The sequence below is a fragment of the Gymnodraco acuticeps genome, unplaced genomic scaffold (assembly GCF_902827175.1).
Source record: "Gymnodraco acuticeps unplaced genomic scaffold, fGymAcu1.1, whole genome shotgun sequence".
Lineage (NCBI taxonomy): Eukaryota > Metazoa > Chordata > Actinopteri > Perciformes > Bathydraconidae > Gymnodraco > Gymnodraco acuticeps.
Genome location: NW_022990238.1, coordinates 797083 through 824456, shown reverse-complemented (window position 1 = coordinate 824456; position 27374 = coordinate 797083). Strand labels below are relative to the sequence as shown.

General features: G+C 45.0%; 2 protein-coding genes across 3 annotated transcripts; one reads left to right on the top strand and one right to left on the bottom strand.

Moving 5' to 3' along the window:
- The first annotated feature begins 20 nt into the window (after positions 1 to 20).
- srebf1 (sterol regulatory element binding transcription factor 1) lies at positions 21 to 14201 on the top strand. 2 transcript variants are annotated; one of them, XM_034220333.1, is made up of 19 exons: positions 21 to 383; positions 2275 to 2904; positions 4033 to 4271; positions 4415 to 4522; positions 4615 to 4851; positions 4963 to 5077; positions 5326 to 5483; positions 5637 to 5847; positions 6661 to 6845; positions 6978 to 7239; positions 7474 to 7640; positions 7939 to 8107; positions 8216 to 8324; positions 8477 to 8586; positions 9415 to 9547; positions 9687 to 9852; positions 10780 to 10995; positions 11670 to 11781; positions 12455 to 14201. In XM_034220333.1, exons 1-19 carry the CDS (start codon positions 278 to 280, stop codon positions 12673 to 12675), a joined length of 3654 nt encoding a protein of 1217 aa, XP_034076224.1. In that variant the 5' UTR covers positions 21 to 277; the 3' UTR covers positions 12676 to 14201. The 2 variants fall into 2 exon arrangements, with proteins under 2 accessions (XP_034076224.1, XP_034076223.1); XM_034220332.1 differs by having other exon boundaries at positions 23 to 383; positions 5634 to 5847.
- Positions 14202 to 14609: 408 nt separating this feature from the next.
- Positions 14610 to 27076, bottom strand: LOC117548838 (retinoic acid-induced protein 1). The gene is made up of 4 exons (XM_034220331.1): positions 20332 to 27076; positions 20028 to 20121; positions 18677 to 18726; positions 14610 to 16296 (listed from the first exon to the last, which is right to left on the bottom strand). Exons 1-4 carry the CDS (start codon positions 26881 to 26883, stop codon positions 16288 to 16290), a joined length of 6705 nt encoding a protein of 2234 aa, XP_034076222.1. The 5' UTR covers positions 26884 to 27076; the 3' UTR covers positions 14610 to 16287.
- Between the last annotated feature and the right edge of the window lie 298 nt (positions 27077 to 27374).

Sequence of the window (27374 nt, the reverse complement as noted above, 5' to 3'; positions counted from 1 at the left end):
GCGCCTGATCGGGGTGGGTTCTCCAGGCTGCCTCTGTAAGCATGTTAGTACTGAATGAGCTCCAGTGTTTGGCTTTGGTTTGACAAGTTTCCCTGCATGATCATGGGGGTAGGAGTGAGCAGTTAGTTGACACACAATAAAAAAGTTGCAGCTCACGTTGTTTCAGGTAGACTCTGGATCGGACGTTTTGGCAAATGTAGGGACGTGACAAGTGTTTCTCCTCTGAGCGATTCTACAGCCAGTCAAGTCTACATTGGAGCCACACACAAGAGTAAAGATGAACAGCATGTCTTTTGACGATCCTTCGTTGGATAACTTGGATCCAACTCTATCGCTTCATGACCCGAATGATATTGACACGGCTCTCCTAAGCGACATTGATGGTAAGAAACGTGACAGTGTGTGTGCTAGCTAATCCAGTCGTGTTAAGGTTTGCAGCTAAACCAACAACACTGCTTATAAATTAACCTTCTGCATGCTATGTGTGTTTTGTTGGCTTGCATCATGTGTTTTACTCCTAATATGTAATATACATCTCATGTATACGAGTTTAAAGCCCTACCAGTGGTTATTACATGTTTCAGTTCACAACGTAGCTTTCATCATTAGCTAGACTAGCTTCTATTCAGCTAACTCATTTATTTAGAGGCTTGCTTCGGTTCTGAGGTGAAAGGCGGTCTTGTTTACATTGTTCTCTTGTACTATCGGAACGAATGCTATCGTGCAATCTTTCTAACCTAATATATGAGAGGGTATTCTAATGCTAGTGGGTGAGGCTAACGTGCAGCTAGGTGGTCGTGCGCCCCGCCCCCAACTCCACAGACAGGGGTTACTGCCGTTCATTCCTCCTTCATGGGTTCACACCGCCTCGGTTGACCGACTTTACACATGATATGTAGAAAATGTGTCTTAAAAGTATTATTCTTACAATATGCTCCAATGAAACATTTCATATTCCTGTTTAAACACGTGCTTATTTACGTTTGTAGTAATATCTTTCAACATTTTCAACTAGTACAAATCTTAATATATCAATTGCTTATATGTGTGTCATAGTGATATTCACATTACTCGTTTATTATTATTTTATATTGAAAACTAGTGCAAATCTTAATTAATTAAACTGTTTATGAATGTGTAATGGTGATATTCTTCTTACACGTTTATTTATTTTTTTATATTGAAAGCTAGTGCAAATCTTAATAAATTCAACTGTTTATGTATGTGTCATAATGGTATTCACATCACTCGTTTGATGTTATATTCAAGAAACCATTGTTCAATTAGCCATTATAATATTGTTTTCCTTGGGATTTTCCAGATGTTATTGTTAAAAGTTATTTGTGAAAGCAACACTGCGTAAACTCTACTCGGTAAAGCACATCCTGCAGACCTACTCGTCACCTTCCTAAATTTGACCGACAGTAACCCTGTGTGATTTTGCTCGATGGTAACCTCGCGCGCAGCCACAGACAGCGCTCGCTCTTTTCCCTGTCTTGAGCTGATCGGCATAGCAAGTCCCTGAGACGCGCTCTGATTGGACAAGAGCGATCACCTCATACAAAACAGTGCACTGTAATTCCAGAGAGCTGCGTTTCACTGCTATGGTTTCACTGCAGATACCACATACACGCAGTTTTTATTTTTCAGCTATGTGTGCCACTTCATCAGATCAAATTGGGAGATTATAAAACATTTGGTTAATTTAGCATCTTTCAAGAGTAATACATCTAACAGTGCCTTGAATGCACCTTAAATATTATACAGTTTGAACCATTGTTATTCAAGCTCATTACTCAATATAGGAAAAATACCTTATGGATAATTTAAAGATATCTAATGTTCATATATTCAAGACCAAAATCATGTTACTTTCACAACTCTTTTTTCACAATACATGAGTGTTTTCTGCTCGTCTTTTGTACTGCCTTCACCCATAACTGCAGCAATATAATAATAGTATGACTGCACAGGGGTTGAAATCTGTTGCTTGGGTGGTCTTTTGTGCACAGTTTTGTTATGTTTTTACTCTGTATGTCAGCATTTATTATTTGTAATTGATGCTTGCATTAGTTATTTTTTGTATACAGTGATTAAAGCATTTTGAAAATGTACTATTTTATTCTGTAGCTTTCTTATGAGGGCTCTCTCCCTTTCTTATATAGTTAATACTGTAAACATGTATGTAAATATTGGTTTAGAACCAATTTGCAACTGAAACATATTGCAAGTCAATGGCAGTGATGATAGTTGTGAATTTCTCTCTCTCTTCAGACATGCTACAGCTCATCAACAACCAGGACATGGAGTTTGGAGGACTGTTTGATAACCCCCCATACACAGTGCCCCCTCCCACCCAAGAGCTTCCTGTATTGACCCAGTCTATCATCTTACCTTCCCCTCCAACCACCACCACCACTTCTGTACCTCCACCTCCACCTTCCTCCTCCATCCTAAGCAGTAGCCCCCACCTGGATGCACTCCTGGGCCCTCCCATCACCCGCAGCTCCTCCACCCCAGACAAGGCCTTCCAGCCTCCCACCTTTCAGCTGTCCCCCTTGGCCAAGGTACCCAACTCCACACAAAGGCTTCAGCCGGCCTCCCCCCCACAGGCCCAGGCCCTCAGACAGCCCCAGGTGGAGCAGCCACAACCCATTCTCAGCCCGTCGGCCCCGTCAAAGGCAGCTTCACCTCATGGATCACCAACACCAAACCCAGCTTTCACCTCCACGCCCCAGGCCATCTTCACTGCGCCAGCCCCCACATCTCCTCCTCCGCCCCAGCCCCTGCCTCAGCTTCAGCCTCAGCCCCAGCTTCAGCCTCAGCCCCAGCAGCAGGCACTTCATATCCAGCCTCAGTCCCAACAGATCCTGATCAACTATAGCACCGTGAACAGCTACACAAGTAAGCACTCTTTAATCATCATAAGGGTTTATTGCAGTGGTAAGAGGAGCTTCTATTTAGTTATGGACATTTTTAGGACATACTTGGATCAGCAGTTTCAGTTTTTGGACAATGCTTCATTTTTTGGTTTTTAGCTTTTGCATGTGGTGCAATTTATAAATGTAAAGTCAAGACATTTTCCAAAATAATCATAAATGACACCCTAATGTAACCTCACTGCCCAGCAAAGTGTATTGCATTTATAATGGACACTAGGTCATTCAACCTTAAATTAATCCAATTCCTAATCTTATAGACTTTGCTCTGCGGTGTGACAGTCTGCGAGCTAAATAAAAATGCTTTATAGTAAAATAAACATTATTTTTATAATGTCTTGGATGCAATAAATGTTTATTACTATTTTTTAAAACTCCACGTTTGTCTTACTGACAGGTGATTGTAAATTCCAACCCAGATAGAGCTGATAAGAAACAAAAGATTACACACTGAATGCTGCTGACACTTACTTCCAGTGGGATTGTATTTCACCTATTGACAGAGAAACCCAGGAAAATAATGTTGTGTCAAATGTAATAGAGTTGCATTTAAAACCAATAATAACAAGTATTTATTTCTATCTGATTAATTGTAGCTAATAAAATATTTTAAGGATGTAACAGGTGAAAGGTCATTTAAGATTCAAAGATCATAACAATATTTCACAATGTGCCACATCACAGGAGTACAAATACTGGATTTTTTAAAATCTGATATATATCAACTTAATCTGAGTTACTATTTAAAGATTGCGCTTAAAGCAGAAATAAGATGATACCATCCACTGATGCAATGTAATGATTGGTCTTTTCTTTATTTTTGTATGATTTTCAACTGCAAAAAGTCAAAGTAGAGGTTTGTTGTTCGAGTACTGGAATCTGACTGTTCAAACATATTTATATTGTAAGGATATAGGGGTATTTTTGTTGTTGCATAAATAGGGTGTTATCCAATGATTCAATACACTGTAGAACTACATTAGAACTTTGAATTGCATTATCAAGTTTCTAAAAGGCATGTTATAAAATGTGGATATTGCAATTATACATCCTTGAATGAAGGTTAAAATAATATTTTGCAACTATTTTCCAGCTGCCAGTCCCAGCAGTGTGAGCCAACCCACCACCATCCTGTCATCCTCGCCTCCAAGTGTTCAGCCAATGACCATCCAGGCTCAGCTCCAAGGGCTGACCGCCACGTCTCCCCTCATGGCCACGTCAGTGAGCCCGCCGCTGCAAACCATCGCACCCAACGTACAGCAATTGCAGCAAGTACAGCAAGTGCAGCAAGTACAGCAAGTACAGCAAATGCAGCAAATGCAGCAAGTACCTGTAAGTGTTTCAGACTGGCACCTGAATGTACTTCTACATGCAAATCAAATTCAGTGTACTCATTGTTTGTGTTTTACGGAGCCAAGAGCAGAACTGTGTATCTATACTGATATTTTGTCTATTTTGTGTGTGTATCTTTTCAGGTGTTGCTGCAGCCGCAGTTCATCAAGGCGGAGTCTCTGCTGCTGACCACTATGGCTTCCTCCACCTCCCTGTCCAGCACCACCCCAGTACAGAGCACTTCACTGCAGGTAGGCACATCAAATGCAACCCTGACTTCATACAATAATCAAAATGTGATTTACTGTGCATACTTTATGGAACTGTCTTTCTCTATTTTTAGCGGTCTTTGCCCTTCCAGGCCTTTATGGGCGGTGGTACCATCCTGACCACGGTGCCAGTCATGATGGACACTGATAAGATGCCCATTAACCGCATTGCCATCAGCGGCAAGCAGTTTGGCGTGCCACACAAGGGAGAGAAGCGCACAGCCCACAATGCAATTGAGAAGCGTTACCGCTCCTCTATTAATGACAAAATTCTCGAGCTCAAAGATCTGGTGGCTGGTTCCGAGGCCAAGGTAAGAAAGATATTTATCTGCATTACAATATATCCTTGTCAAAGAAAAATCTGTCAATCAACATTGAAAAGAGGAAGAAGCTTATAATGTGATGTTTCTTCTTTCTTGTAGCTCAACAAGTCTGCAGTGCTGAGGAAAACCCTCGACTACATCCGTTTCCTGCAGTCGACCAACCAGAAGCTCAAACAGGAGAACATGGCGTTTAAAATGGCAGCCCAGAAAAACAGTACGTGCTTAAAACCTGTCGCTCTTCTTTATTCCATAACAGGTCTCTACAATTAATTTCTATTTCTTGAAGTCATTCAGTTGACCTTTTGTGATGAGGTCTTAGTTAGCTACTGTTATCCTGAATTGACAGCAATGAAAACAGTCCTCTACAGCGTCTGAGTAGATGAAATTGAGTGTTGAAGATGTCTTTACTGTTGCCCCGCTGATTGACCTTCTAACTGTTCTCCGCGTCTTTCCTTTCTTCAGAGTCTCTCAAAGACCTGGTTGCCATGGAGGTCGATACACCGGCTGATGTGAAGAATGAGCTGCCCACCCCACCTGCTTCTGACGTGGGCTCCCCCACCTCTTTCTCTCACTGTAGCAGTGACTCAGAGCCCGACAGTCCGATGGTGGAGGACACTAAGGTATTAAAGCTTTGCATGATTCATGCCATATTTAGAATCAGGGCCATCACCATTGTACTTCATAAACAGAATAAAATATGACGTTACAGTCTCTGTCAATCATTATGTTTGCTTATATAAATGTATCTCTCTTGTCTCTCTTCAACTCAGCAGCCTACTGTGGGCATCGTGGACAAATCCGCAGCAGGAGGCAGCGCTGGTGGCATGTTGGACCGTTCTCGCATGGCATTGTGCGCCTTCACCTTCCTCTTCCTCTCTCTCAACCCTCTGGCTGCCCTGCTCTGCGCATCCGGCAGCAGCTCAGCTGGAAGCTCAGCAGCCACACCTCACACAGGAAGGAGCGTCCTGGGTGTGGATATCGCAGGTAGAATGAAGTCAGTAGAGAGTCACAGAAATGAGCTGCTCGGAAATTTAAGGGCCCTGACTTAATGTTAGGGCTGCTCAATTAATCGTATTTTAATCGCAATTACGATTTTGGCTTGCAACGATTATGAAAACAACATAATCGAAATAAAACGATTATCTTTATTTAAATACACATTTTTTTCAATTTTTTATTTTTATTTTTATTTTTCAATTGAATTATACTTAAAGTTCAACTGTTAAAAACATACTACACATTTTCTTTTTCAATAAATTGATGTTTTCAAAGTAAATGGATAATCGTTTTTAATAATCGTGATATCAATTATTGACCCAAATAATCGAGATCATGATTTTTGCCATAATCGAGCAGCCCTACTTCATGTTATGATTTTCGTGGAAAACATATATTCAATTTTTCTGGAATTTTTAACAATAATGTAAGGAATATGCTTGAATTTAAAAGTTCTCCTTGAATTATGCTAACTAATTAGCAAAATATACTACAAAATATTTCAATATTTGAAATCAACCATTTGTTTGTTCGTTTTGTATTTCATGGCGTCTCACATCAGACGCGAAGGAAACCGGAGCTAGCATATCCTTGATGATAATCAAAACATCAATTCAAGTTGACTTGTGGAATAAACAAACAGAAAAAAAACCCAGTTTACTGTAAACGGTAAACTAAGTTTTACATACTTTATTTAAAGTAACAATTTAGATTAGACAATAATGACTTCAACAATCTTGAAATGTTGGTCTAAGTTTAAATGATGACTACAAAATATTAAATGAAAGGTGTTTTCTGCAGCGGAGTCGTGGGGCTGGATGGACTGGATGCTGCCAACCTTACTGGTGTGGCTGGTGAACGGTGTTCTGGTGTCGGGGGTTCTGGTCCGACTGCTGGTGTATGGAGAGCCTGTAACCAGACCACACTCTGGATCCTCTGTGTTGTTCTGGAGGCACCGCAAGCAGGCTGACCTGGACCTGGCTAGAGTATGTTTCCTTTTACTCAATACACACAGATAAAACGTTTTGAAGAAACATTACATTCCAAAGGATAGCTCCACATGCCAGCACTCTTCCTGAGGAGTTTCATTTAATCTCTTCTTATTTCTTCCTCCCCAGGGAGATTTCGCCCAGGCCAGTCAGAATCTGTGGACGTGTCTAAAGGCTCTTGGTCGTCCGTTACCCATCTCCCAGTTGGACCTGGCCTGTTCTGCGCTCTGGTCCCTGCTAAGGTTCTGCCTCCAGCGCCTCTGGGTGGGCCGCTGGTTGGCTGCCAGGGCAGGAGGGCTGCGGTCTGACCGCCCGCTGAAGGAGGACGCCTGCAAAAGCAGCCGGGACGCCGCCCTGGTTTACCACCGCCTGCACCAGCTTCACATGACAGGTGGGTTGGTGGGAAAACACTGTTTCTAAATTAAATCGGTGCACACTATCTGGTGGCTAATTGTAGTGGCAGAATATCAGGTGACTAAAGCTCCATCAGCTTATGATGATAAGAAGAAAAAAGGTTTATTGGCTTACGTTGCAAAGCCTTTTCCGGATTATTCTATCACTTGTGTATATATATATATTCAAAACATATACATATCATTTTCTTGTCTTATTTCTGTGCGTACAGGTAAGCTGAATGGCAGCCACCTGTCAGCAGTGCACATGGCACTGAGTGCAGTGAACCTGGCAGAGTGTGCTGGCTCCTGTCTGCCTGTAGCCAGTCTGGCTGAGGTCTACGTGTCCGCAGCTCTACGGGTCAAAGCCAGCATGCCAAGGATCCTGCATTTTACTTCTGTAAGTCCCCTTAGTTTGCACATGCACAAAGCCAATTGCTACGTTTGACATATATCATTGAATATTTTATGCTTGGATGCTGTCAGAATGACGCTTTTGCACATTATTCTGTTTAGAGTTCAAATAGTATTCACTTAACAGCAAGTCATTTAGAGGTTATGTTTGGCTCGTGTCTCATTAACATGACCTTGGGACCTGAGGAAACATAATTTGTGACCTACAAGCTTTGTTGTTCTCTCCATAATCAATTTATGTTAGAAATGAAAGTGAACTTAACTTTGTTTTTTATTCCCGATAGCGTGTTTTCCTGAGCAGCGCCCGCCAGGCGTGCCTGTCGTCGAGCGGCAGCGTTCCTCCAGCTATGCAGTGGCTGTGTCACCCTCTAGGTCATCGCTTCTTTGTGGATGGGGATTGGGCTATTCGCAGCACTCCTAAAGAAAGCATCTACAGCCAGGCGGGCAATACTGGTCAGTGCAGACAAAAATGTAGTACACACTCCATGTGGCCTTGACCTCTGTTTTGAACACGCACACAGTTGTATTCCTCATGTTAATGATCTCTTGGTGCTCTCACAGTGGATCCTCTGGCCCAGGTGACTCAGGCTTTCAGGGAACACCTACTGGAGAAAGCTCTGTACTGTGTGGCTCAGCCTCACGGAGAGAAGAGTCCCGACCAGGGAGAAGGGTGAGAAAATAACAGTTTTTAATACTGTTTGCCAAACTGAAATGTGTATACCATTACATTTGGACAATAAACAAAGGATAGCATAACTAAAAAATGAACTGGTAGTAATATTTGTGGTGGAGAATAACCATTCAGTGTGTTTCCCTCCTCAGGGAGTATGCTGATGCCCTGGAGTATCTCCAGCTGTTGATAAGTGCATCAGATGCTGCTGGAGCCACCTCCCAGTCCTTTGCCATCGGCTCCAATATGGCCACTGTGACCGGTAAGTGCCTGTCCTTTATTTACACGAGGAGACACAAACCAAGCACTTTAAAGACACTGACTAAAAACATATTTTTAAACCATGGCAACCAAACTCTTACTGACTAAGACTGCTTCTGTTGCTTGGTCCCATCAACACATTGAGTTTTTGATTAGGGCTCCTTCCTTCATTACTACTTTTCTATCTGAGATAATTGAATTTGCCTTTACAGCATCCTTCAGTCACCTTCCCCTGACTGTTTGATTTTCCTAATGTGCTTGCAAAATAATAAGTGGATGGATAAAGTTAATTCTTACACTATCGAGATTGAGTAACCTCATTTCCACTTGGTTGACTTGCACACTCCCTCCACGTTCCTTTGTCCTCAATGATCACACATCTAAGCGAAAGGGGACTTGTGAAAGGGAGGCATCCACTAGATTGCTTCATCTATCTTCAGTGCTGTCAAATCTGTGATCACCTTGAGAGGAGGGAGGGAGGGAGGGAGGGAGCAGGGATTTTATTAGGAGACTTTTCTTGGCAGAGCCTCAGGTTACTCACAGTGTCAGAAGTTTGTTCGTGTTGCCCAAATGTTAAATGGAGTAATTTTCCCAAATGAGGGAGTCGTCAAAATGGCAGCTTTCTCTCCGCATGTTGTGATTACGCCAGAGGGGTGAAACGGATTGATTCAGAGGTCAAAATACAGACAGCAGCTGTCCGTGTGTGTGTGTGTGCCCGTACTCTAATTCATGTTAAATGTGAAAGTGGGCAATGGGGGATTCAAATACTTGCATTTGTTTGTTTGTCTGTGGGTGTCTCGCTTTTCACCGTTTTTGTTCCAACTTCCAGGCTGCGACCCCCACTCCAAGTGGTGGTCCTCGGTTACCGTGGTGATTATCAATTGGCTCCAAGGAGATGACGCCGCAGCAGAGAGACTGTACCCAACTGTTGAGCACCTGCCGCGCAGCCTGCAGAACGCAGAGTGAGTTTGACATGAACACACAGGAACTTCCCCTGCCAGCCTAAGAGTGTGGCACAGGTTTTTTCCACAGAGAACACATACACACACTTCCTCTTCTTTAACCTGTGTCCTCTGTCTCTCTGATCCCTCGCTCTGTCAGGAGTCTCCTGCCCAAGGCGTGTCTGAACACATTCAGGGCAGTGCGGGCTCTGCTGTCCAAACCTGAAAACTGCCAGCTGAGTCTGAGCTACAGCGACAAGGCCAGCGCTCTGCTTCGGGACAGCCTCAACCTCGGACCCCACTGCCACAGCTCCAGTTTAGACAAGGTACACACACACACCAACACACACACACACACACACACACACACACACACACACACACACACCACCACACACACACACACACACACACACACACACACACACACACACACACACACACACACACACAGGCACTCTGCTCATTATATTTTTGTTTTATGAGGGCAACCACATTTGCATTAGAAATACAAACAAATGCAAATGCACAGAGTGACAGATGTGCCAAAACATGTGTGTGCATATATTGTAAACAGAGAAAATTGCCCATACATAATTACTTAGTACTTAGTACACACACACATTTCACAATACAACGCCACACACTTTCCCACAGAGTGTGAATCCCCCTGCAGCAGCTCCTCTGTGATAGGGTGGTGGTCTCCCCTCTGGCGCTCAGCAGATGGTGATGCTGGTGGATAGGTAGCTCACAGTGTGTGCACGTCTGCGGCCAGAGCTGTTGTGCATTGTAGTTGCATTGCATGTGTGTCTCAGCGGAGTGCAATGTTCCTGCAGTGCAACACAGAGCTGGCCCACTAACAGCAGAACACACACACCACACACACACACACACACACACACACAACACACACACCCACACACACCACACACACACACACACATACACATACACACACACACACACACACACACACACACACATAATGAGGGTACAGAATGCCCTTCATCTTTGACTGGAGCCGGCTAATATCTCTGTGATCTTTTGTGCTATCCTTCTGAGTATTGAATGTTTGTTTCTTATAATTACAATTAATGCCACGATTTAGCGTGTACATTAACACTATAAAAATAATTACCATGTTATTTAAAAAATAATTACACTCTAATTTCATTATCCAGGTCATCAGTCTGTTACTGTACTGCATCAATAGCATTTTAATGTATCCTATTCTTGGCCATTTCTCTCTTTAGGTTGTCCAGTTGCTCTTGTGTGATCTCCTGTTGGTGATGAGGACCAACGTGTGGCGCCTGCAGCAGCAGGGGGCCGGTCCTGCGGGGTCAGGGTTGGTGGGCACCAGCGGCCCTGCAGGGGTCCACCAGGCCTCCCCACCGGAGCTCCAAGGCTTTCAGCAAGATCTCAGCTCCCTACGCAAACTGGCACACAGCTTCAGACCTGCCATGCGGAGAGTACGTACTGCAAAGTTTAAAGGAAATGTATTGTCTTTTGTATCGTTCATTTTGATTTCCTCTCACTCTAACACAAAAGCAGACATCCAAACACAATTGACAGACACAAAACAAGATAAATACACCAACTCCTGTGTTTTATTGTCAAGCACTGAAAACAATGACTAATCATGCAAACAAAAATTCAATAAATATAAAAGTTTATAAAAAAAAAAAAAACCATGACTCATAAAATCCTCATAAACCGATTTTAAAGTGTCGAGGCACAGGCATCAAGGGCTGGAATGGCAAACAGTCAGCCAAAATGGCAACACATTAAGAAAAGTGCATTGCGTCCAGAATATACATCCAAATACTTCCTGTGCACATATTTGCAGGCAGGTCACGGTGCAATTCTCTGTGGAAATTAGATGGGAGGTGTTACAACACACACACACACACACACACACACACACACACACACACACACACACACACACACACACACACACACACACACACACACACACACACCACACACACACACACACACACACAACACACACACATACACCCCTGAGGCAAGTGTTTAGCAGCGTTATTCACTAGGCTTCAAAGTCTCTCTGAGGTAGAGCTGGATATGTGTATGAGTCACCATCCCTCCTCCTCATTTATCTCCCTTCATCTCTTTCCAGTTGTTCCTTCATGAAGCTACAGCCAGGCTGATGGCGGGGGCCAGTCCCACCCGCACACATCAGCTCCTGGATCGCTCGCTGCGACGCAGGGCAACGACCGGAGCCAAAACAGGTGTGTGTTTGTTTTAATATTTTCATCAACTATGCAACAACAATTGTTAGTTAACTTTTTGCTGCTCTAAATGTCTGTTCTATTTCTATGTTTGTCCACAAACCTTAATTTACCAGATGGGATATATTCTGTTTATTGATGTATTTGACATTTATGGATTGCCTATTAAACCAACTAAAGGTGGCATCATATTTTTAAAGATGTATTCAGGCGTTCAGCATCTGTAGGTTTTTTTTTGTGTATCGACTATACTCAGATATTGTAGGCCATGTGGAGGCTATGATAACATAATCTTAATTGCACATTGTTTTACGAGTTATATTAATGAGTCATCAAGCTGTAATTAATTAACTTTAAAGCAGTTGGCAAATAAACACTTTTAAAACTTACTGATAAACTTCAACTGTGGATTCCGCTCTTCTCCAAGCAGTGTTTTTAGATGTGTGTTTTCTTGCTTCGTTTTAAATAAAAGCTGGGATACACTGAATGGCGGTAATTCGTAGCTCTAATCAGCTTCTAATCTATTTTGTCCAATTGTTCACAACACTAAATCCCATCAGTAATTAAACAAGAAGCTGCTGCAGTGTGATTGCCCGTCAGTGGCTGATCGTACATCGTAAAGCTCCTCCGAAATTACCATGGTAACAACGTTTCTTTGTGTTTTTGTGTGCAGAGGAGTGCGAGACGCGGCCGGGCCAGCGGGAGCAGGCGGAGGCTGTGATGCTGGCGTGCCGCTACCTTCCCCCCTCCTTCCTTTCGGCCCCCGGCCAACGGGTGGGCATGCTGGCAGACGCTGCCCGCACCCTGGAGAAGCTGGGAGACAAGAGGACCCTCCACGACTGCCAGCAAATGATCATCAAGCTGGGCAGCGGCACTACTGTCACCAACAGCTAGAGAGCAGAAAGGTTGGGGAGGGGCTGAGAGACATGTATGGACACTGTATATAGAAACATCTCTGAGATACAAAAACACACAGACAAAAAAGAAAATATCAGCAGAGACACAGCCACACATTCTCTGGCATTTCTGGCGTGCAGCTATTGAACAGATTGACTTAACTATCCAGATTCATATCAAACTGACAGATTTTTCTCATGGACTGTCCCTGCCAACACCTAATCCCCACATCAGGACGCACTGTGTGTGTAGAGGTAACACTCTTGTTGCTATGGATTATTACCAGAATAAGAACATTTTCGGTTGCAGTGCCACAGTTTGACCACAATGAGGAGCCGTCACGTCCTCTAAGTAGACTGTTCAGTGTGAATGAGTGAGTGTGTGAGTGTGTGTGTATGTGTGTGTGAGAGTGAAGCATGAAAGAGATATTTGCCCTGCACTTATTCAGTCCCACCCCGATCTTTTCGACATAAATGCACCTTAAGCAGGACTGCTCAGTGGGTTGGAGTGGCGGGCTGCTCTGATTGGCCGCAGAGTGAGGCGTCAGTTGTTCGTTGAGGAAAGGGACTTGATTGGTCCGCCCATGGGCTCGTTCAGTGGGAAGCCACTCCGCCAGTTCACAAAGTGTTAAAGTTTATTTGAATCAAGTTTGACTTGATGCCAGGAGAGGTGACCCACTGGACGCTCCATGTGTCAATCTGCACTAGCCCTGCAAGGCTGATTTCAATGAGATAAATAGAAATGTGGCTTTATGGAGTTATTTTCATAGAGATCATTATTTGTTTTGCCGTGTACATATTTCAAAATGTATTTATAATCTGTAAGAAGTATTTTACAAAGCAGATTGATAATGCTTATTTTCTTCCCCTAAACTGAGTTTATTTGGTAGCTTTTCTCCAGGCCCATATAATGGAGTTACTGTAATGTGTTGCCATGGCAATGGGTGTCAAAATCAAGTGCAAGTTATTTGCGTCACATCGTCTGACTCAATTGACCTTTTGCACTGTTGCACACGTATGCAGCTACGATTTTTTTTTTCTTCATATTGGCAGCGTCCAATTCTGGCATCACAAAGATTAAACACTATAAAGTTGCAGAGGAACACTTTTGCAACAAGTTATACAATGAAGAACATTTCAAATGATTCGTTTTTTATCCAAAGAGGGCCTGTAGTGAAACTGGTTTTCCTTTTTAGCTCCAACACGAAGAGCCACACTTGCTCTTTCAGTCATTATAGTTAAATGTTCCTAGAGAACCACACATTGTTGTTGATTTTTAAAGGACTGTAAGAAAAAGAAAAAAATCGTTGGCATGTGTTTTTGTTTCAGAACGAGTATGTTTTTTAAAGTGTCACTAATGTGAAAGACTGAAAGATGATGGATTGAGATGAATGAGACATAGCAATGTCTAAAGGTGTTATTCATGTGTTCTTTAACTTTGATATATTTTCATCTCTTCCTTGTTCTTCGGTTTCATCTCTTTATGATGTAAATATTAAAGCATTTTGTAAGGAAGGATTTACAGTTTCCTGTGGTGCTTTCCATTGTAATGGGGGTAATTGTAATACACATAATTAAATGTCTCCCTTTTCCAAACTCGAAATTATGCACTTCTTGTGGTTGAATGAAAAAGGCAAGAACAAGTTTTGACCAAAGAAAATCTGTGATTATTCTGAACTGAATCTCCTTTGGTGTTTCTATCGGTAATAGTTATCTGTAATCATTTGCTTTATTATTTAGGTTGTTAAGATAAGGCTTTCATTTCTCAAATGTGATTGCTTGATATGTTTATAACCAGATTGGAAGTGTTGACATCATTTTGATAATGAACACTGTTATGACTCATTGTGGTCCCTTTGCCCGGTGATGCCATGCAGATCCAAATGGTGTTGATGTCAGTGCGTATTCAGGAAAGACAAAAAAGAGCAGGCGTTGGTCATAGCAGCATGAAAGGTGCTGGTATATTTAACATTGGCGTTACAAAAAACATTTCAAACAAAGTGATGCTGTGTCATCGATTTCAAACAAATAGACATGGAAATCAATAAAACGACATGCTCCAACTTATGACAAGTGACATTCCCAAAAAAGGTAATTTTTTTTCATCAATGGATTCTTTTAATAACATTTTATAAGCAATAACATATTCCATTTTATAGAAAATAAACATCTCTAGGAAATACTATACACAATTATAATAGTACATCACATCTTACATTTAAACAGCTTCAAATACTTATATACACCATTAAATAATGAGCTTCATAAAAGAGAACGTTTGGTGTGGCGTTTTTGCACTTTCTTTTATGCTCTAATACTTAAATATGTCTCTTTTTGATATGACCAGTACTTAATCTCACACCCTGTCCAGGGCGTTGTTACATAGCATGGAAGAGTGAAAGAGGCTACATCTGAGATACACGAACAGACGGGAGTGTTATGAAATCTGGAGTGAATGTGTGTCTTTCTGCGATGTTGTTGTGGGTGAAATAATCATACATGATGGCCATGTTTAACAGTAATACTTCTGAACTGTACATAGATATGAGGTGAGATGACCTGACTCCCGGTTGGACCCTCGGAGCCCCGATTTGCAACCTGTCGAGTGATGATGGCGTCGTCTACTGTATATTGAATGTGCACACAGTTGAAATGGGGTAACACTCTTGAACAGAGTTTAGTTTTTTCATTTTTTTCTGTTAATTTCGGAATTACAACAAAGCCTGACATATACCAAGAGTGACGCAATGATGTTGTATAGTCATAATGCACATCAAAATACATCTCCGAAGATAAGAGCATTATAGTAAAATACTGCGTCCATTTTTTTCCGGAACTCTTCAATATCAGAATATTTAGAACCTGTAAAGCACGTCATCATGTACAGTTCCTTTTTTGTTTCGTTTTCTCTCTTGTTTTAAACACACACATTGAGATAGTACATCCAGTGGTTGGCTGCTGCTGCTGCTTTTTTGATGCAATGACATCTTGGAGACGAACTTCTTCACTCACACATAATGCCCAAACACACGGATGGGTGTGGCTGTAGAATGACAATGTGATTATCCCACTCACACGCGCACAGACACACACGCATACACACTTCTTGGCTCACAGACAAGGTGGCCAGAGGGATGCTCCTGTCCAATCACTGTCCGCCAGGTGTCTGAATATGATAGCAACCCATCCGAAGGCAGAACACACACACGTTCCTCGCTCTGCATTTAAAGGAGCCCCCCCTGTGCACTGGGCTCTAGATTCACAGTCTCCAAAGCGCAGTCTTTCCTCCTGTTAAACAGTGCCGCTGCCTTCTGCCTCCCAGTAAGGGGCTCAGTTGAGAAAACACGTTTCCGGGCCGGGGTTCAGGGAGCAGCTGTTCTCTGCGGAGCCATTCTCCCGGGGTTTGTATTGCTCCTACCTCCACCTCAGAGCAGCCTTTTTACCCTCCCCCATCTCCACTGGCTTGATGTGCCTGTCCGCCGTCAGTCATCCTTGTGTTTTTTAGGTATAGGTGGCTGTTAGGACAACATCTCTGTTTGCCTTGCTGGATAAGTGACGCCTTTCTGGCTGAGAGGTGGTGTTTGTGTTGGAGGTGATGAACTGGAATATCTTACAGGTCCTGTAGAAAAAGGGAAGAGAGACAGATGAATTCATAAATACACGCAGAGAGGTTTTGAGGTATTCCCTCTATGACTGCTACATTGTCTCCACAGCATTGCAGAAAATCTGCATTATTTAAGTGCTAAAAATGTGTTTTATGAACACAAAAGCTGCAATAAATGTACGTGCGTCCATGTCTTCTGCAGGTGGGAGCTCTCGTGTATATGCTGTACCTGCAGCTTTGTGAGTGTTTCTGTGCAGATATGCAGACATGAAGGTGAGCTGGCTGCCGTGTGCAGCGGTGGAGAGATGGATGCAGCTGGCCAGTGAACCAGCTCCACTGAGAAAGACACAGCAGGAACGCCTACTAATTGCGCTGGTGTGTTGTGGAGGAGTGCTTTCTTTCCCCTTATTCTCCTCTGCAGCCCCCAAGTATCTCTCGTTCACTCTCTCTGTCTTTCTCTCTGTTGCCCATCCTTATGGCCTGCCCTCAGAGCAGCTTTTTCTCTTTTATCTCTCCCTCTCTCTCCTTCTTCCTCTCCTCTCTTTCTCTTTACCTCCCTAAATTAACTAATTCCCCTTCAATCTAAATTCCTCCTTCACTGAGAGCGGCTTGTCTCTCTTGCCCTTCTTCTCTCCTCCAATCCCTGTCTCTTTTATGCTGTCACACTCTGATGTAACTCCCCCCATTCCTCTTTTGTTCCCACTCAGCCGCAGCACAACACTGTCTTTACTTCTCCCTGCTTTTCACTCTCTGCCGCTCAATATGTGCATAATTATGTTAGTGAGCTTACAGGTAACTTGTTAATACACCTGTGTAGAAGCGCACAGTGTGTGTCCATTAGCTCTATATGTGTGTGAGATTTCATCAATATGTGTGTTCCAGCCCTCAAACCAAGTGAACACAGGCAGAGGGAGAATTTCAGAGGGGGACCCATGGGTGGGGTGGTGATTGTCTATGTGTGTGTGTGTTCGTATGTTCCTGCTCTTCCCTTTGATTAGGCTGCTCAGCCTAAATTGGCGCAGCACAGACCCACACACAGACCTTCAGATCCCTTAGCTGATGACAGCTCTGCCTCAGCTCGCTAACAACAATCTCTCTCTGTCTTGCCTTTCCTTTTTTCTCTGTTTCACATGCTCTATTTCTGCTAGTCAGTCGTGGGAGTTGAGGTGAGGATAGGCGAGGAGAAGAGGAGATGAGAAAGAAGAAGGAAGGGATGAAGGGGGGACAAAAAATGGAGGAAAAAAGGGAGCTCGCAGGAGATGAGAGGTGAACAGAGTGAGGGAGCTGAAACAGCAGGGAGGCGCACAAGCAAAATAAGGCGAACACATGAGGAAATAACAAGAGAAATAGGGAGAGATAAGGGTGGAGAAAGCATGAGGGTAGGAAAGCAAGCAGTGATGCTGGGTGGGGTGTTTTGATCATCAGCCAGCTTTTCATCCCCGTCAGTCTGCATGGAGGAGAACAGGAAGGGGAGAGAGAGGCAGAGAGAGGCAGAGAGGGGAGGGAGGGAGGGAGGCTACTGCCACTGCTGCCTCAATGCACCGCTGCTCCCTGCTGAATGTCAGCATCTCTCCCTTTCTACTTCCCTCCCCCCCCTCCCCTCTGCATTTGACCTTCCTCTTTGTGCTGCAGTGTAATTTCGTCACCACCAGATGGCGTCTGTCTTACAGGAAAGCTGACTGTGGAGTGGACGTTTCATATGAACACAAATACAGTCAGTAACCCGTTGTAATTGCAGCGGTCGGCAGTCATAACAGTGGGTGTTGAGTGACAGTAATACACACAGGTCACATAACAGAGTATTTACCCTGGTGACTGGTGGCTGATATGGGTTCAGTTTGCCAAGGTCATTGGGTACATATTGATTAGGTAACAAAATATTGGTCAGCCCAAGATGAGATCCTGACTCTCTTGTCATTGGAGTAGATAATAGGTTATGTGATACAACAAACACCAACTTGAAACCTTGTGTTTCCCCCTCTGATTCTTTCTGTTTTACAAGAGCTGACAATTTAGTTTTCTGTTCTGCACAGTATCGTCTATCCAGCCACGGTGCTGTTGCTTGTGACAGAAATGTGTGAACCAAATGTTTTGTGTGATGGGGAGCGGGATGAGGGAGAAAAAAACCAAAACCACATGCACAGCGTTTTTGAGCAGAGAGGTTATAAGAGCTCTAATGGAAATGCAATCCTGTGGACGCCCACTTTACATGAAAATATATGAAATCACAAAAATCTGAAGGTTGTTACCCTGGGAGATGCAACATCTTCTCCATCCAACCCTTCCTCCCTTTTCAATGTATGAGTCACTGTTAAAGCAGGATGCTGTATTTTAAACCCTCAAAAAGAAATAATATGAGCATTAATGACCATTCATTCACTAGTCATTTTCTTACCTCGTGTTTAGGACATTTGATGGAGAAGTCATCCTCATGGAATGTGCAGCCTAAGCAGGAAAAGATAAACAAAGAAAAGGAGAAGAGAATAAGCTACAATGTTGCAGATAAACAATAATAATAAATGAACCAATAGCATGAGTCGAGTGCACAGAACCCCCCCCCCCCCCCCTTGAAATATAATGATATATGACATACAGGTAAGTTTAAAATGAAAAATGCTCACAAAAGAGGTAGATAGGGGGAGAAAGAGAGGGAGAGAAAGCAAGAGCGAGAGAGCAACAGAAGAGGCTGAGAGGGTGAGTAGCGATACAGGCAGGCAGGCAGTCAGATATGGCTGGTGCACTCAGCAGGATTAAAAAGGGCCTCGCTCTGCACCCTGTGCAGGCTCGGCAGACGTGGCAGGCCTTCTAATCCTCACACTGTACTTCCTTGGCATGAGGTAATGTAAGGGGAAGCCATACAACACATGTGCTGACACACAGACACTAACTTATATTGACAACAATGATCAAAGACACACACACACATATACACACACACACACACACACACACACACACACACACACACACACACACACACACACACACACACACACACACCACACACACACCACACACACACACCACACACACTCACAAGAATTGAAGGGAACGTGGCACAAGTGAAGTTTTTGAGCCAGCGTTCATGCAGGAAGGCACACACATCGATGCATGCTAACACACACACACACACACACACACACACACACACACACACACACACACACACACACACACACACACACACACACACACCACACACACACACACACACACACACACACACCACACACACACACACCACACACACCACACACACACACACACACACACACACACACATTCCCCAGACAGCAGAATGGATGGATGGAGCCACAGGGGTTGTGGTCAATAATGCACGCATACACACCCTCCTCCCTCTATCTCATCCCCCTCTCCCTCTTGCACACTCCAGGGTCCCACTTTCCTCTCATCATCCCCTTTATTCAAGGCTCCTGTTCCCTCCCCACTTTCCTCTTTCTCCCCTAGCACTCTGAGATATCTTTTCTCGCACTCAATAATGTTACTTCTTGATGCTTTCTCCTTCTCTCATTCCACCCACATCCATTTTCCCTCCCCTTGATTTCTTCCCTCTCCTTTTCTTTTTCCCCCTACCTTCCTTATTTGTTCCCCTACCCATTTCCCTCTAAACTCATGCTCAATTTCACATTCCCAATATCGCTCATCATTTCCCCTCAGTTTTTCTGACCTCCCTCCACACTTCCATCCCTTGTTGCTTACTTCATTCTGTCGCTGTGGTCTCTTACCTATCTCTTTGGCGCAGACATAGTGGTATTTATGAGAGCATCCTCTCCAACAGCAGCTGAGGGACGCCCCCACAATCTGGCACTTGAAGCAGCTCTGAAGTTAGTCAGACAGACGGGCATATGGACCAAGACCAATATAGTAACATTCAAAATGACCAATAGAGGGACATAGAGAGGAAAAAAAGAGAAAAAAAGTCAAAAGTTAACTTCAATTTCTCAAAGAACCTGCAACATATGTATTTTTTGTTCCGTAAGCATGCACACATTTTTAGAATTGACTTCATGTTTGTAATTGCTATCGTACCGCTTGGGCTGAGTTGCTGGCAGCCTCCCTCAGTCCGTAGAGCCTCCCAGCTACCATTACTACCCCCTTGGTCCAGATGGTGCAGTTTTCATGGGCCCAGTGCTCTTTACTCTCTGCTTCTACTTGTAGCCGTTGAAACACACTGCCCCCCCTCTCTTGGTCACTCGAGGCCCCTGAGCTGACAGCCTGAAGCTGCTGCATCCTCCTGAACCTCTCTCGGAGCTTTAATCTTCGTGGACCAGCCTCCTGACCCGTTCTCTCGGCTCTTTCTGCCCGCCGATAGCGCCAATGATGGTGCCTGCTACTACTGCCCTCTTGAGCTGACGCCTCTGTACCGCCCTCCTTTTCTGTGCTGCCCTCGCCCTCATTCTTTAAAGAGTTGCTCGGTTCGTCACTGCTGCTACTGTTTTTGTCGTCGGTTTTCTGTGACTCTTCCCTGAGGGACTCTGTGTGCTCCATGGTCAAAATCTTCCGTGGTACGCAATCCTCTGTGTAGTAGGGGCCGCACAAATCACCTAAGTCTTTGTAATTTGCTGGCTTTCCGCAGAGGCAACATGTAAGACACTTGTCAATTAGATTCATTTTTACCAAGGGTCCCTGTAGCATGGCAGCAGTGTTTGGCACACCTTTTGCAACTGTGAAAGGATTTCTCATTCTGAGAATGCCTTTTTTTCTACGTCTCTGAAAGATTACTGCATCTTCAGGCTTGTTGACTATGGCACACCAAGAAGAGAAGTCTCTGGAGTTGTTAATCCTTACATAAGGACAGAAAGACATATTGGGATTTTGATGGACTGGTTTGCGCCTGATTCTTTTCATAGTAACAATCTCAGTTTGTTTTTCTGTTACTGTTACCACAGGACCCATGATACATGGCTCAGATCTTTCATCTATTTCTGTTTCTCTTCTTTCCATTTCTTCTTTTTCTCTCTCCTCTTTTTGGATACTTTCACACCCTGCAGCCCTTACTACTGCCTCAATAACCTCCATGGCATCTTTCATCCCAGGTTTTGGCCCAGGCTTTTTGTGGACTTTCATTGGCTTTCCTGGAATCTGCTCTAATGAGGATTTTCCTCGTTTTCTCTTACTTGGATTTGTGGAAGGTTTTCTGCCTCTCCTAGGTTTCTTAATGAGTTCTGTGCTTGTAACCTGGGGGGCTTCTGTAATCTCATCTGTGCTGATTGGCAGAGGTCTTGTGGGCTCTGTGGGTGTTACCTTCTCTTCTTCCTTCTCATGTTGTTGTTCTGCTGTTTCAATATTTGTCTCCTCAACTGTCTCTGTTTCTTCCAGAGAAGCTTGGCCTTTTCTCTTCTTTCTCCTCTGTTTTAGATGCATCTCATGGTTGTTTTTAATGGCCCTCTGCTTGGCCAGCCTTGGTGTTGTAACTATTAGGCTCCCTGCTTCCAAGGCTACTACTGTGGCATCTGTGCTCTCCACCATTGCCCATCGCTTCCTTTTAGTTCTCGAGGACTTGGAAGCAGAAGATACACTTTCTAAGGCCTGTAGTGCAGAATCTCCTGGAGCCCTGACTTCTTCTTGGGGGTCTATTGAGCTCCAAACCTTGTCAGCTCCAGGATCCTGTTGTGTCTTTGTTTCAGAGTTTTGTTGTCTTGTCTCTGCCTTATTTAATAGCTCTTCTGTCACCCGTTGTCTCACTTCATCTGGTGTTACTGCCTCTTGAATAACCTCACGCTTTTCTTCTTCTCGTGTAATCTCCTTTTTTCTATCCACTCCTTCAGGTTGTTTCACTCCCTCTTGTCTAGACTCTATACTTTTGACTTCTCCCTCTATAATTTCAGTGCTATTTATGAGCATAGTTGCCTCACCTTCCTTTAAGACATGTTGAGACAAAGCCTTAGCTGTCACATCATCAGTTAGATTAGTGTCTATCTGAGGAATTGGGAGGTGTTTCTTCGAACTAGGAGATGTTATTTTCTGCACCATGGCCTCGTACTTCTGTCCTCTGCCTTTGCGTGGTGGGAGAACTTTCGTTCTAGTGGGGCCTTGAGGAGGCACCACAGGCACATCACTAGCGATATCAGTTTCACTGATGTTTGGAGGAGTGTCTTTGGGTGGTGGAGCGACTGAAGATGTTTTCTTGGGTGGCCCTCGCTTTCTTCTGGTACCTCTGACACCTTTCTCTTTAGGTGTGGAGACAACCTGTTCCAGCAGAGGGGGTTGGGGTGGTATGATTTTTGGTTTGGGCTTCGGACCTCTCTTTTTCTTTACTGGTGTTGTAGAAAGTTCTGGGCTTGTTTTCCGTTTCAATGGAAGTGATGTCTTTTCTTCAGATGGTTCAGTTGGGACTGGTTGGGCAAGTGGTGTGGGTGGGTCTGCTGGAACATCTCTGTTTTTGACTGCATTAGGAATAGGAGTTGGAGGTTGTTCCAAAATATCAGACTCCTCTACTTTTGGTGAATCATCACTGGGTTTAATTTCTGTCAATGTCTGGGGCAGAATATCTTCCGCTTTGATTTTTTCTTTTGACAGTTTTTCTTGCGAGGGCTTTCTGGATCTCAATATCATGTTCTTACTCTCCTTTTCTGGTGCCTTAACCTCCGGGTTTGGTTTATTTTCTTCCTGGTTTACTGCTTTTACATCCTGATTTACTTGTGATATTGTAACTGTTGGGCTCTTCCTGACCCTGCTAGGCAAGTCTGGCAAAGGTGGAATGATTTCTTCTTGTTGTACGATCTTTGCTTTCGAAACTGAGCCTTTGGGGCGACCAACTGAGGGCTTGATGGGTGAGGTGTCATCAGGGGGCAAAACATCTGCAGACTTTGGTCCAGGCTTCGGTACTGGTTTTGGAGCTGCTTTTTGACTGGGTTTTGGTCCAGGTTTTGGCGCAGGTTTTGAACCTGGTTTAGGTCCTGGTTTTCTTTTCACAGGAGTCTCAATTTTCTGTGGCAGCTCAGGTTCATTTTGCACAGGTTTTGGTCCTGGTTTAGGTCCAGGTTTTGGCCCGGGCTTTGGTCCAGGCTTTAGACCAGGTTTAAGCCCTGGTTTTGGACTTGGTTTTGGCCCAGGTTTGAGTCCCGGCTTTGGTCCTGGTTTTGGGCCTGGTTTTCTCTTTACATGAGGCTCAACCTTGGGTGGCACCTCTGGTGCATTGAATGAGCGAGTACACATTCTTGAACGAAAACCATCAGATAGCATTTTGGGAGTTTGGCTCACAATAGATTCTTGATGAGTTATGTCAATTTGATCTGAAAACAGCTCTAATTTGCTTAGAGGCACGCAGAGCTTCTGTGTATGTGAAGAGGCTCCTTCCTCTTCCTTTTCCCCCTCCCTTTCCAAGCCTTGCTGTCGCCTGATTCCCACACCTGAATGCATGATTCTTCTCCTGCCCCTGGCATGCTTACGTCCAAATGCCCTCGGCTGAGCAGATGGGGCCACAGGTTCTGGCTTGGCCAAAGGGGTCACAGCACTGGCGCAGCTGATGCCTGGCTCCATGTCCTCATCACCTTTTTTGGGGGAGGGTGGAGTGTCAGCCCAGGAGGGGGCTGAGGGAAGTATTGACTTTCCTGGCAGCTGAGGAGAATCTGGCTCCAATACTTTAGTGTCAATGTGATCAATATGATCTCTGGTCTGAGCTGAAGGTGTTGTCTTGTCATTGAGAGCCGAAAAAACTGGCATAGCAGACTGAGGCTGGGGAGCAGTGTCCCCAATGGCTGACTCTCTCGCAGAAGCATCTGCTGTTGCTGCTGCTGCATTTGGATGGGCATGCGCCCCTGAAGGCTCGTTGTCAGTCTGGAGCTCAGTACTCTCACTCTCTGTCCTGCTGCAGAAATCTCCAGGAGGCTTTTCTTGCCCATCTCTGTTATTCATGTGTTCCTCAGTGGATGACACTTTCTCCCCCTCTCCGAGATCCTCCCTTGCCTCTACAGACAGAGGAGGGGAAAGAGAAGGTTGTTGTTTCTGTATTTCTTCTTCTTGCTCTTCATTGGCCTCCTCCTGTCCAACCCCCTCCTCCTCCATCTCTTCCTCATCCTCATCATCTCTCCTTTCTCTTTTGTCTGAGTTGCTCTCATCCAAGGCTTCAACTTGGGGGCTGGGAGAGGGGTTTTCTGAGCTGTCCTCCTTCTCTGTGGAATATTGATCCTGTTCAAGGTCACCCCTAGAAATGAAAGGCAACGTTTTCACTGAGCTCTCAGACGCAGTTGGTGACTCAGACTTGAACGCCTCGGATTTCATCTCATGGCCAAAGTGTTCCTTGTGGCTGGTGTCAGAGAGAGCTGCTGGGGATTGTTCAACTGAGTCTCTTGTATCAGGGTCATATTTGCTCTGAGCCTCTTGGTACACAGTCTCCTTATAGCAATATTTAGTTTCTGTCTCTTCTTCGTTTACTTTGCTGTAGAGAGCTGGGCATTTTTCTTCATCTGACCATTTCTCCAGATGCTCTGTTGATTTAGTTGTGTCTGAATCTCTTTCATGGTCAGGAGTGTTTTGTGTGGACACCTCCTCTTTCTCGGACGTTTTCTCCGTCCAGGCTGATTCTTCAAAGTTCTCTTTGACAGGCTCGTTAATATGCTGTATATCTGAAGGGGAGTCTCTTTCTTGTTTCATAGGACTAGGGATTGTAAAGCTTGTCGGCGACCTCTCATCACCAATGCTCTTCACTGGAGTACTCATGCCATCTCCTCCCTGCGATGACTGACATCTATTAGGATCAGGGGTAAGGTTGTGCAGACCTGAGTCCCCAGACCTGGTGGACATATCATCTGGAGATGTCATCGAGCAGGAAGAGGCTGTGTCCAGGCTGAGTTGTGTGTTATTGGGGGCCTGTGCTGGACTTCTGCCCTGGCCACAGTAGTAGTATCCCCTCTCCAGCTGTTCATCACTACTGCTGGAGTATCCTCCCTCCTGGAGCTCCATGGGCATTGGCTGGTGCTGTGGTGTAGAATAAGGGTCCTGCATGGCGCCTCCGCCAATACTACCACCACCCCCATCTGGATAAGCAGGACTTTTGTACTCCTCACCCTTTTTGGTGGATGCTCCAGTTCCAGCACTGCTGTTGCTTCCTCCACTGCTGCGCTTACCACTTTTCTTGTTGGCCACCATAGCCTCTGAAAGCAGCAGCTGCTGGACATTATTAGAGATGTTCTCTACCTGAGAGGTGAGGGCATTCAGACTCCACAAGCTGGGGTTTGACAACAGCTTCTCTGAGAAGCGTTCTTTCATGGTGGGGACCTGTGGCGTCGTAGTGTAGATGTGGGGGGCTGCGTGGGGCACATTGGGTGAGGGGTGTGAGCGTGGGGGCATCAACATGGTGTTGGTATTGGTTTGCTCCTGTATACCAGCTGAAGAGGATGAAGCGGATGAAGCTGCCCCAGGGGTCATGGGAGGTTGGACATACTGGAACGACTCTGGATTGATCATTAGTGGTGAAGGGGTGGAGCTGTACGAGGGGGAGCGTCCTACAGACCGTGCAGGGGAGTGGCTTGAGGAGGGGCTGCAGGTCTGATAATACTGTTCTGGTGATCTGACAGACAGCTCAGAGAGACAGTAGTTCTGTTGTGGTTGGCTGTAGTGTTGGTATTTAGGGTGGGGCTCCTGGGGGTTAGGCATGGCCTGTAAAGGGGGCTGCTGCTCATAACCTCTGGAGGGAGTCTGCTGGTAGCCGTAACTGTTCTGGGTCGACCGGTAAGCCCCTGGCTTCAGATTGCTGTGGCTGCTCATTTGTCTGCCATACTGGGAGTTGGGGGGTATGTTGTAACCTTTATAACACTGGGGCATAGGGCTGCACTTTTCCATGTATGGCGAAGGAGAGGGTGAATGCTGTGGGTAATGAAGGTGACTCTGGGGGTACATGAGAGGGGAGGGGGAAGGGTTAGGGGGGTGAGGCTGATGGTGGGGGCTAGTATAGGCAGGGGTGGAGGGCTGGTGGCACTGGGTCTGCGAGTGGCCCAGCATGTTCTGGTCCATATACTGAGAAGACACAGGTGCGGGGGTCCCACCAGCCTCCATACGCCCCACCATCTCTGGGTCATACTGTGCTAACTGGGCTGAGTCCTCCCATTTCTGCTGGAGGTGACCCTCACTCATATACTGGGCTGAGTAACTCCCCGGGCCCATGTGGTTACTATAGCCCCCGGGACCCTGTAGGTGTTGTCCGGGGTTTGGTGGGGGCACTTTGCTTCCTCTGTAGGATTTCTTTGCCTGCGAGGATGCTGGGATCCCATTTCCACTCCCATTCCCTCCACCATTGCCAGGGTAACCAGGGTATGCTTGCTGACTGTAACAGTCCTTGGGTACTCCTGCTGTTCCCGGTCCCCCAGCCGGAGGCATGGTGGTGGGGTTCACCAGTGGATGAGCCTCATAGCCTGACCTGGTGTGCCCTGGGCCTGGGCCTGGGCCTGGGCCTGGGTGTGGACCGGGGACTGGGTGTGGACCAGGGACTGGGTGTGGACCGGGGCCTGGGTGCGGGTGCTGAGGGTGGGGATGATGCGGGTGTTGCCGGTAGGTCTCCAGACGGGATAATTCATGAGGCTCCTGCTGGTAGCAGGGTTGGTTGCTGTGGTAACCACCGCTGCGCTCACGGAAGGACTGCATAACTCTCTGCGTCTGTAGCCAGAGCTGGGAGGGGGAGGTGAGGTGAGACGGGGAAGGGGGGTTAGGGGTTCTGAAGGCAAGGAGAGAGGGGGCGAAAGAAAAGAGAGAAAAATACAAGGGTTAGCGCCAATGAGGTTCAGCCATTCTGCATTTCTCTTTTCATATAAAACATCTCTTTCTATTTTGACCTCCACCAGGAGTTTAAGCAAGCATAAACTAGAACACACACATGTACACATCTATATTCACTTTATTTTATATAATTTGATTTCACAACAATAACGACAACAATATAATACTTTTTTCTTCTCCAGCTTTAAAGAAACTTTGAATGTGTTTGTATATGTCTCTGTGTAAGCCTCTCAAGATGGAGGTGGCAGACAGGTGAGGCGTGCAGTGCATGTCTTGGGAAGGAAGGCGTAAGATGGGTGCAGGATTGTAGGCATAATCCTTATTGGTTCATAGCACATTCTCAACTTCATTTCATTTCA